Below are 11,863 nucleotides of genomic sequence, written 5' to 3'. Positions count from 1 at the left end.
TGGTACCCGAAATTACCATGGGCTATAATCTCTATTTGCACACACATCCTTGAGACTTGGATCTGCTGAGGCTGAGACAAAAATGTGTCTCAGAGCTGAGTTTAAATTAGTTGATTTAGAGTCAAGGGGTGAAACTTAAGGATTCTGGCACAATTCTGGAGACAAGGAGCAAACTTTGGAGCCAGGGCTGGAGGAGATTGCCTGAAAAGTGGCGAGAAGGTGTGTTATGGAGCTGTGCAGCTGTTCTCAGAGGATGCACAGGGGAGTATACTGTAATGCCAGAGAAACATGGGCCATTATGAAAACTTGATTTCCACAAAATGCAGTTTCAGTTAATTAGTGGGCAAGAATATCTTCTCAGTCAAGCCAACTGTACATGTGCCATGATTATGTTTTAAAGGTACATCTGAACTGTTCAATGATGATACTGCAATAGCCCTGTCAGTCTGTTCTGTCTCTGTGAAGTCTGCTGTAGAAACTGTGTCCTTACAGTATTAGGTGAGACAAATAGGCTGTAGGAGGAAGCTTAGTTCCTGTGGTTATCCTGGGAGCATTATTCCAAGCTCTGTCCAATTCTAATGAGAGATGGCGCTAAGTGTACTAGTGCTACTAATTAGTATTCCTCCAATCAAAACTCAAAGCACTGGTTTTCCTCTTCCAGGGAAAGAGTTGGTGGATTACATTTGCCATTACCTGAGCAATGTGAGAGAGAGACGGGTGACTCCTGATGTACAGCCGGGTTACATGAGAGCCCAGTTGCCAGATTCTGCCCCAGTGGATCCAGATAGCTGGGACAACATCTTTGGAGATATAGAGAAGATTATTATGCCTGGGGTAAGAAATAAAGTGTAATCATGATAGGAAAAAGCCATTTCTACCTGGGGTGAACACCACATCCTGGGAATTCGCGGGTTCTGCTGAACAGTTATCTAAATCAGTACGTAGAACAAGTCTTGTAGACGTTATATCTGTAGAAGGATTTGGGAGGTTACTGTCGTGCTCCTAACTACAACTGTAGGGGACAGACAAGATATTTTTCAAGTATTTGACACATTAAGAATAACTCATGTTTGCTTAGAGGAAAGCAATGATTTTTCAACACTGGTGTTTTTAGTGTCACAAGAGCTCTAGCTGCTGAACTGCATCATCTCAGTTTCAGAGATGTGGACACTCGGGCCCAGCAAGGTGAAACACCTCTTGCCCAAGGTCGTGTGCATGTAAGACTTGTCTCCTGCTGTTTGGATAAAAAGTTCTCCTTCCTTCTGCACACAAATACAGCAAATTCTGCTAAGGGAGTTCATATTACCTATTTAAAAGTTATGTGTCACAAGCTATTTCAAAGTCTGTTTAAAAATTGTCTTTATAGATGTTTGCAGAGACTTGCTCTGATGGAGAGGTAGTGACATTAAATGTGCTCACACTGCTGTGTGCCATGCAAGCTCCTTCAGGTGTATTGCACATCGCTGTGTGTAGCTGAAGGCAAACTGGTTTTTGACAAAATGAGCAAGAGCAACTTTGTTGCAAGGATTCCCCTTAGAAAGAGAAATATTTCAAGAAATATTTCTGTCTTGTGCAACATTCAAAAGGCCATTCTTTCCTGTTCAGAATCTTTGTCTGCCTGTTGAATTCAGATAAATGCTTTTGCTGTAATTTGGGATTTATCTAATAACGACACAGTGTTATCATTTGCTGGTACTGCACTCCTGTTGATATTATCTCTGTAGTTTTCTGCTAAGAGATCTATAATTACACATACTATGTTGCTGTGATCCTTCTCCATCACTATTAACCAGATGTTAATCACTACATCTCATGCAGAATTTTGTGATGTTTTCACACTTAACTTCTAAACAATTTTGTTCTAGGTAGTCCACTGGCAAAGTCCACACATGCATGCCTACTTTCCAGCTCTGACTTCCTGGCCTTCACTCCTTGGAGATATGTTGGCTGATGCAATTAACTGCTTGGGATTCACATGGGTAAATTTTTTTGGTTGTTATTTTAGATGCTTATGTTCTGTGTCTCTTATGCTGGAGCAGGTCATGGTCGTTCTTTCTTGTTCTGTGAGTCAGTATAATTGTTTACTTCAACTAATTGTATGTTGTTTTCATAAATGAAAAATATCACTTAAAAAAATGTAAGAGTAAACATTACTTAGTGGTGAGAGGTGAATGAAGAAAATATACCGCTAGAAATGTCTGTTTGCTAATTCTTTACATATGCCACTGTGAGCATTGTTCCCTGTCATCTAGTCTCAGTGCCAAGACTGTTATACAAGCACTCTGGGCAATAAAGCAGACACCATCCACGACTGCAGGCTGGGTTGGGCTCCATTCCAGATCTTCTGCTCCTTTGAGAAAACACATTTCCTATTTTCCCTTTTCTGAACATAATTGTTTGGTGGCTTGTTTCGGAATATTTGAGTATTCTGTGTCCTTCTGCAGCAGCCCTGCTTGATTGTGATTCTACATTCCTCAGTAGCCTTCTGAAGCCAATGTTTTCCCCAGTGCTGAGGTTGCCCACATTTTTAGATGTCTGTCTCCATATAAGAAGGCACTAGAAGTTCATAAACCTATAGGAAACTGCTGATTATGGTCTCTCAGAGTTCTCTCAGATAAGCTCATTGCATACACAGAAACATCTATTTCCATGCCCTTGGTCCAGCTTGGACAGATTTCAGGTAGCCTGTGATGTAAACTGATTCTTAAGTGGAAAGACAACACTGCAGAACAGCTTTTGCCTTCCTTCTGTCACTCATCAAAAGCCTCCCTTAACTCTCAGTAGGACGGATCGCTGCCTTTCCCCTTCAGGCACCAAGGGCTTGTACTTGCGTGGTGAATTGCGGTTCCACTGTGTTCTCTCAGATTGCTCATTGTGATGATCATTTTGTGATTGCTAATGACTCTGAAATAATTGCTAGTTTAGAACCTGAACACTGAGTTGATGCATGTAATCTGGAGAGAGCATTTAAGGTTGGTGACGGTCTCTGTATTTGGTGTTCCAAGAGAGTAACTGTGAGTAAAGTACCCAGAGCTCACCCTCACCTGCAGTCTCATCGCAGAGGTCTATGTGACAGAACTCGCCAAATAATGTGATTTTTATGATACTAGCATTGTGTTCTGCTAGGTATGGACCATAGCATTACAGTTAGCTGCAAGGCTTGTCATCTGCCTTTGTTGCATCTAGGTGGGATGTCTCCCAAGGCAATTAAAAAGTATTGATAGCTATTAGTTAAAACATGAGATGTAGTTTAAGGGTTATACTCCTACTGTGTTTGCAGGGTGAATTATAGCCTCACTCTCTCTCTTTCTTTTTTCTTAATTATTATTTTTCTAGGCCTCCAGTCCAGCCTGTACAGAACTGGAAATGAATGTGATGGATTGGTTGGCTAAAATGCTGGGCCTCCCGGATAAATTCCTGCACCACCACCCTGACAGTGTGGGTGGAGGAGTGTTACAGGTAGGAGAGATCAGAGGGGGCCCTATCAACATTTTATTTTCACCCAAGTGAATTTCCCTCTGGGTGATAATTTTCCTGGAGGCAAAATCAACAAGATTTGCTCTATGGGACTGAATAGAGACAAATCCCAATTTGACATTACTTTCCCAAATTTTGGTATTAAGCATAGAAGACTATAGAACAGGAATTGCTATTGCTTTTAATTTGTTAGGGGTGAGGAGCAGGTATACTTGTGGATTCACTAAGGATAAATGAGAGTCAGATTTGGTTTCTTCAGTCTGTTTCTCATCACCAAAATATTCACTAATGTGATTCTTACATGATTGGAGAAGGAATCCTTGTCACTGTCCTTCTACCAGCAGTCCTTAGCCACACAAGACATTGTTTTTCCTTTTGTCTACTTTGTGTCTCTGAAAGCTGCAAGACCAAGGCCTGAATGTTTCCCTCCTTTCATAAGGCCTAAGCAAATATTCCCTGGAGTCAGTGCTGAGGCTGTGTTGTTAGAAGGAGCTTTGCTCAGGTTTGTAACTTTTATGGGAGATACTACATTTTAACTGTAGAAAAACAAAAGAAAAATGTGATTTATTTACCCCTGACAACTCAGTCCTGCATGCTAAAAATATACAGCAGTTAGAAGGCTTTGTTTTGTGTTGCTGGCCTAGAGAGCTGCTCATCAGGTAGTGATGTCTTGGTGCATCCCAGAAAAGTGGTAGCAGAAAGAAGAGGGGGTGGGCAGACGAGAGCTTCAACGACTTCAGAAATCCCTGACAAAATAGCAATGAAGTAGCAGTATGATGCAGAACATGAGCAATGTCGTTGCAGAGCACCGTGAGTGAATCAACTTTGGTTGCACTGCTAGCAGCAAGGAAAAACAAAATCCTGGAGATGAAGCTTTCTGAGCCAGACACCGATGAATCCTCACTCAATTCTCGCCTCGTCGCTTATGCGTCTGATCAAGTAGGTTCTTATAGTTACAAAGAAAACAACTTTGCTGCTGTGGTCTCACCCAGGCCATACACTGTGAACTTGCATTTCTGTACCAAGAGAAAAACACAGATATGAATGTCTCACAAGCATGAATGAATCCCTCTGATGTTGCTTTCTGCAGATGAGGAAACAAAATCAGCATGAGATGAGGTTTTTGTAGGGTCCCAGCAGTCCTCAAGAGATGGTTACATATGACTCATTTCTGTACTTCCTTCCTGTCTTCCACAAAGCCTTTCTCCAGTAACTAAGTGCTGATCTCATGCTGCTTTGCCTCTTGTTCCTTCTCAGCCTCCTTCCGCTCAGAAACAGGCACACTCAGGGAGTTATCTCAGTGGTGCTTCTGGTTGTGGTCTCCACTCTAGGCCTTTGTGCTTGTTCTTGGAGGAAGCATCTACACAGCCCTGTGTCTCTGCCCACAGACCTGTTCTGTCCTGTTCTGACTTCTGAGCTGAACGACCGTTTCCTCTGTGAAAGCTGCAACAGGAGAGACACTCCTCTTGGTCTCTGGAAGGGCTTTTTCTTGTGAGGGGTTTTCATCTACCCAGAAGTAGGCACACTTGAGGGGTTTTTATCTTCTTGTGGTGAGGAGGAAAGAATAAGCTGAGGCTCATCTATTCCTAGGTGCTCCTTTAAAATATGAGTTCAGACAAATGGGCAGCCAAACACAAGGTGGGGATGTCTATTATCACATTTTAGAGACCAGTACCCAAATAAATGGAGCATATGCATTCCTTGGAATTAGTGTATTATTTCTTTTAATTACTTGCAAAGAAGAAAATTTTAGACCTGAAATATATATATGGACATGAATCATAATGAGAATCTTACCTCTGCCTTTTTTGCAACCATGGTCTTTTATAAGGCCATAACTTATCACAGCTGTTAAGCCTTAAAGCTTTCTTACTGCTTTTCTTTTTTTCAAGGCACATTCCTCTGTAGAAAAGGCTGGCTTGATTTCTCTTGTGAAGATGAAATTTCTGCCTGTGGATGAGAACTTTTCCCTCAGAGGTGAAACTTTGAAGAAAGCTATTGCAGAAGACAGAAGGAAAGGCCTAGTGCCAGTCTTTGTAGGTTTAACTTTCTGGTTGAGGGTATTGATACAATGTTGTATTCTTTATGTCAATGTAAAACTACCTCAGAACTAGTTCTTATTGTGTTGAAATATCAACTGAGGGTTAAAAAGTATACAAGAATTTCTGTTTTACTGAACAACAAAACATTTAATCCAATTTCAACTGTTTATGGTAGCCTCTCCACCTTTAAAGGGCTGCATCCATTTGTTTAAAAAAATGCCAACTTAACATGTTTGTTTTCTTCTAGGTTTGTGCAACTTTGGGTACAACTGGTGTCTGTGCTTTTGACAATCTTTCAGAACTGGGTCCGATCTGTAAGTGTCTTTTTTCCCTGATTTTAAACCACAATAGCACAGAAAATACAGTATGAGAACTTTCCATGCCAAAGCCAAGGAGACTATAAACACTCATTGGTTATAGTTGAGATTTTCAGATGTATTGCAAAGGTTGGTAGAGTAAGTGCAAGACTGCAGTGATTTTTGTATGGCCAAGTGCAAGGTCCTGCACATGGGTGGGGGCAATCCCAAGCACAGACACAGCCTGGGCAATGAAGGGGTTGCGAGCAGTTCTGCAGAGAAGATCTCGGGGATGTTGGTTCATGAGAAGCTCCACATGACCTATCAATGTGTGCTGGCAGCCCAGAAAGCCAACTGTATCCTGTGCTGCATCCAAAGGAGTGTGGGCAGCAGGTAGAGGGAGGGGATTCTCCTCTCTGTTCTGCTCTAGTGAGACCCCCCTATAGTGCTGTGTCCAGCTCTGGGGCCCCCAACATAACAAGGACATGCATCTGTCAGGGGGTATCAGTGCAGAGGCCCTGAAGATGATGAGAGGGCTGGAGCACCTTTGCTGTGAAAACAGGCTGAGAGAATCAGAGTTAAGATTGAAATCGAGGAGACCTAGATTAGATATTAGGAAGAAGTTCTTTAGTGTGAGAGCAGTGAGGCACTGGTACAGGTTGCCCAGAAGAGGCTGTGGATGCCCCATCCCTGGCAGTGTTCAGGAGCAGGTTGGATGGTGCTTTGAGCAACCTGGTCTAGTGGGAGGTGTCCCTGCCCATGGCAGGGGAAGTGGAAGATGATCTTTAAAGTCCCTTCCAACCCAGACCATTTTGTGATTCCATGATTTAGATTAGGATGCTAAAAACCATTCTATTCAAGATGGATGAAATTTTCCAACTGATAAATCTTTAATGTGGTTATTCAGGACTGCAGACTGTACAGGACAGATTACAGTACTGTTGCAGGATGGGTACATAAATATTTAACTTACCAAAGGAGTTTTCAAGGTAATGTTTGGTAGGACATCTTTAGTAGCCAACAGTTAAATAGGTAAATTTGATACGGTTGCAGATTCTATTCCAGCATCAATTCTGACATGTAGCTGATAAAGAACTGCAGCATTCCCCTATCAGTCAGAGTGTGGCTTCTATCTCTGGGTCCCTTTTTGCTTGCTACCGTGTCTCTATTCTGGCTTTGTGCAACTGAATTGTATTGGGGGATTTCACTGAGTAAAAACAGCAGGTGAGAGAAATCAAACATTAAAAAGCCTCACTTATATGAAATATGGACCCTATAGAAACCATTACTATTCCATCTAATTTCAGCAATATTCTATATTTTGAGGTTCTTTATCCAGGGCTTTAGAATAAAACTAGATTGTCAATTGTTTATCTTGCTTGCTATTTTGTTGTCAGCCTGTCCACCTCCTGCCAAAACACGCACCTGGTTTTCAAAGAGGAGAGATTAAACATGTACTTTGATTGCTTATGTCCCTTATAACAACAATTTCAATTCCAACAGGTGATGCTGAGGGACTCTGGCTTCATATTGATGCTGCATATGCAGGAACAGCATTTGTATGTCCTGAATTTCGATTGTTCTTGGATGGAATTGAATATGCAGATTCATTTACTTTTAACCCTTCTAAATGGATGATGGTTCATTTTGACTGCACTGGATTTTGGTGAGTAAAGGTAAAACACAAACACCAAAAGGATATCATGGAAACTGCAAAGTCTTTCTCTGCACATTTTTTTTGCTAAATACAGTTAATTCTACAATTTATAGGGTTAAGGATAAACACAAGTTACATCAGACCTTCAGTGTTAACCCTATCTACCTCAGACATCCCAATTCAGGAGCTGCTGTTGATTTCATGGTAAGTTATCCGAGTTGGAGTTTTAAATTGCCTATGAAATGTTCAAACAGACTGCAAAATTCTTCACTCTCTGGAGCATACTTATCTTACAGCTGGCCTTAATACATAAAAGCATAAATGCAGTTATTCAGAGATACTAATGCAGATTAAATAATAAAACTTTGAAGTAAGCCTTGGTTATGCAAATACAAAATTGCATTCAGGTAAAGAGATTGAAGTACTTCAGATTTTTACACAGACAGGGATCCAGCCTTGCCTTTTTAGTTAGGTCATTTCTGTGCATTGTTTTGCTGAAGTAATTCCTACTGATAGCATTTTATCTGGTTTTCTTTGATATGTAATAAAAGAGAGAGAGGAGTAAGCAATTAAACATGATGCTCTGAAACAGCAGTAGAACAAATGATTGTTCCCATCAGATAACGGTATTCATAGCAGAGCTAAGAGGCATTTCACTTTAGACCCATCTTACAGCAGATTTTGGTACAGTAAAACAAAAGAATACTCACTGCCAATTGTTTCTGCTGTGATCTCACCCCAGTACTGAAAAGATAATTGTTTTCCTGAAATCAATAGTGCTTTTCACTAGTGTGAGTGTAGAGAGGGGCGGGAAGAACACATCAATGAGTCCCTCTTGTGGTTAAGTAGCATCCTGCGCGTGACTGTGTAGCTCCCTGCCAGTATTCCTTCACAGGTTTGTCACTCTGTCCCTTTCCTATGCAGTAAGTGTTACTTCTTCTCGAAGGGTCTACCCCTGTGTAAGTTCCAAAGTTGATCTGGAACGATGTTCAGGATGGCATTTAGATCTGCAAATCACAGGAACTTGAAGTGAGCCCTCGCAGTCCTAAAGCTATAAAGGGACAAATCTTAAATTGATAATGCTGTTTCAGTGCAAAAAAAGTGCTGTTATTAGCTGGTAATTTAAGAAGTCTAAGCATATCTAGGCCATAGGTTAAGGGAAACAGCCAAAATCTTACTTTTGCAAATAAGTGCGAAATATGTAGACATAGTGTTTCCTTGGTGGTTGTCTCCTGGGCTCAGCAGATTTTCAGTAACACGAAATTATTTGTGTCAATGGAGATTTCTGACCAGAGACTGAAGCAACAGAGGTAGTGGTGAAAGGGGACACTCCTTTCTGTCATTTTGGCAGTCACTGATAACACTGTTGTGTTTTCACAGCACTGGCAAATTCCACTGAGTCGTCGATTCCGTTCTTTGAAGCTGTGGTTTGTGATTCGTTCCTTTGGGGTGAAAAAGCTTCAAGCTCACGTCCGACATGTATGTGAATTAACAGTGCAAGCAGAAATGCATTGTGTTCATTTATTGGTAGCTGAGTTCAATACATTCAGTGAAGCAAAGAGGAGTTCCAGAAATCCTCTTGCATGTGAACCCTAAGTGCGTGCCCATTTTACTCTGAAGTAATCTGTAAAGATTGCCTGTGTAGACAAAACATTTCCTGTACCCTTCTTGGAAGCAACAGGCAATGGAAGGCAACTCGATATGTCAGTGCCTTCTTGCACATTACTGACTGCTAATCTGTAGAAGCTTTCTTTGAGGCCAAAGTGGCAGCTGTTTGGGAGGCAGACTTGTGATGGATGGCTGAACCCATTGCTATGAAAATTTACAGGCTTAAGTCTTTGATGCAGTATAAACACAAGGGATCAAATTGTAGATCAATGGTTGCCTCAAAAGGGCTCTTATCTGACAAGGAACATTCTGTTTTCAGACTTTCTCTAGAAAGTTCCTAGATATAGTCAGTTATTCTTGTTCATCATCAAGGGTCTGGGCAAACAGAGGCAGATTTAAAAACTCTTAGCTTTGTTGTCATTCTTCTGTTTGCCACCATTCATCCATTGGGATTATGTGTTTTAGTAAGGAAAGAAATTATTTCTAGCTACTTAATTCAGTGTCTTACAGAAGGTTTGTGACAAATCAATACATAACTGCTTTTCCCTTAACTATAGGGTACTGAAACAGCCAAGTTCTTTGAATCCTTGGTTAAAAGTGATCCACTCTTTGAAATTCCTGCCAAGAGACATCTCGGACTGGTTGTATTTCGTCTAAAGGTAAAGTTTGGGCTTTGTGTGTGTCTCATTAGAATGAACTGACCAGAGCTGGTCTCTCACCAGACATCAGGAACTGTGAATAAACTTTCCCGTTGCTGGAATTCTTACAGAGACGTTTGGATGTCACTGGAAACTCTTAACTATAGTAATTTATTTTTTTAAATTCCTATTTAAAACAGGGTCCCAACTGGCTGACAGAAAAACTCCTCAAAGAACTAAGCAGTTCTGGCAGGCTCTTCCTTATTCCAGCAACCATTCGTGACCAGTTCATCATTCGCTTTACTGTAACGTCTCAGTTCACAACCAGGGAAGATATTCTGCAAGACTGGAACATCATTCAACACACTGCAGCCCAAATTGTTAGCCAGAATTATGGGCTGCACTGCAGCAATTCTGGTGATGAGGCAAGGATCCCTGAGATGATAGTTCAGCCTAGTTCTGATGCCATTGGTAATGCTTCTCAGCCTTGTCTAGATGGGGAAAAATACAAAACACCTTCAAGAAAAATAGTAGTTCAGCCTCAAAAGTTAGCAGCAAGTGCCAGTATGTGTGTGATTAGTCATCAAGTGAAGAAGGGTCAGGTGGATCCTCTAGATGACTGTTTTCCAGAAGATGTCCAAGATGTTACCAAACACAAGTTAACTTCTTTTTTATTCAGTTACTTATCTGTCCAAGGCAAGAAAAAGACAGCACGTTCCCTTAGCTGCAACAGTGTGCCAATGACTGGAAGTCTTGAGCAATGCAACCCCAAAGCTGCAGCCACTGACAAGAAGGAGTCACACACAAATGCCAGAATTCTTTCCAGGCTCCCTGAAGAGATGATGATGTTCAAAAAAAGTGCCTTCAAAAAACTAATTAAGTTCTACAGTGTCCCAAGCTTTCCAGAGTGTAGCATTCAGTGTGGCCTTCAGCTGCCTTGTTGTCCTCTGCAAGCCATTGTTTAACAAGTAAAAGAGATTGGTCCTTAAGACCACTCCAGGTAGAGAACCAAAGTTTGCTTATTCATATGCAATACTACATGTTATTTTGTTCAATATGTAAGCAGTGGCAATGACCACTGAGAGAACTCCTGTGCTTCTACTGGTGAAAACCTTGTGTATTTATAGCTTAAAATGTCAAATAAATCTTGCAGACATATAACATGAAACTCTCTGGTTTGTAGACTGTGGTAAAGAAAATGCCTGCATCTGCCTTATTGGTCCTGGTAATGGACAGTTTCTAGATGGTGGCCTAGAACCATCTTCACAAAATGCTGGCCTCAGTGAGTGGGAAAAAAAATAGCCCTTTATTTGCACTATTGATTTTTAATACCTTGACTTAAGCCCTCTGGATTGCCTGAGGATCTGCATGTGCAGACAGTGGCAACATCAATTCTGAACTGTGCAAGATGGGTGTAACCCAAGAGATTTTGCTGTATTAAGGCAATTCAAAACCTCCACGAGTTTAAAAACACCACAGCCCTGCCATTCCCTCTGTGCTGAGCTGTTACAGGAGGCTTTGTGCAACTGTGTTGTAAGGGACTTGCCCTTGCTAGGCACCTGTGGCACTTCCCAGCATTACCTAAGGTCTATAAATCACTAGTGCATGAGGAAAGAGAGTAGGAATGATATTTCACCCTTTCTCGTAACAGAAGTACACAGAGGCAGTACAGAAGAAAGGGTCTTGATGCAGTAAACTTGCTGCCACAAGAGGCCAATGAATTACCTATTTTTCAAGAATAACTTAAAAATTTGGGAGAAGAAGAATGTATTGACGGCAGCTTTAAATTCAGAGATACTGCTGAGTCAGGATGATGATTGCTAGGAGGTTTTCTGGGAAAACACTGCTGTATGCATGCAAAGTTCTATGCTGTGATCCACCTTGAAAGCAGCGTACTCACCCTGGTTGATCTTCAGTCTGGCCCAGTACACTGATTCTCAAGTTATACAAGCAATGAGTCTGGTTAATCAGAACATGCTCCAGCTAAACTCACAGTGGGATATATGTTGAGGCATGTATTACAAAGAGCAGGAAAATCTGGCCTGCTAACGCTTTCTAGTGAGAACAGATTTATTCCATTCTGTCATACTATTTACCTCTTCTTTAAATCCTGAGGAAATCTAAACCACACTTCATTATGAAGTG

General features: G+C 41.2%; 1 protein-coding gene across 1 annotated transcript; it reads left to right on the top strand.

The window, feature by feature from the left end:
- The first annotated feature begins 585 nt into the window (after positions 1-585).
- Positions 586-10,814, top strand: HDC (histidine decarboxylase). The gene is made up of 11 exons (XM_062000437.1): positions 586-834; positions 1,866-1,979; positions 3,337-3,459; positions 4,282-4,416; positions 5,370-5,513; positions 5,767-5,833; positions 7,319-7,481; positions 7,586-7,676; positions 8,853-8,951; positions 9,638-9,739; positions 9,919-10,814. The coding sequence occupies exons 1-11, from the start codon at positions 586-588 to the stop codon at positions 10,681-10,683; spliced, it is 2,052 nt and encodes a 683-aa protein (XP_061856421.1). The 3' UTR covers positions 10,684-10,814.
- The last annotated feature ends 1,049 nt before the right edge of the window (positions 10,815-11,863 follow it).

This window comes from Colius striatus, chromosome 7, assembly GCF_028858725.1.
Source record: "Colius striatus isolate bColStr4 chromosome 7, bColStr4.1.hap1, whole genome shotgun sequence".
In the NCBI taxonomy this organism is placed as follows: domain Eukaryota; kingdom Metazoa; phylum Chordata; class Aves; order Coliiformes; family Coliidae; genus Colius; species Colius striatus.
This window is presented reverse-complemented; position numbering and strand designations above follow the sequence as displayed.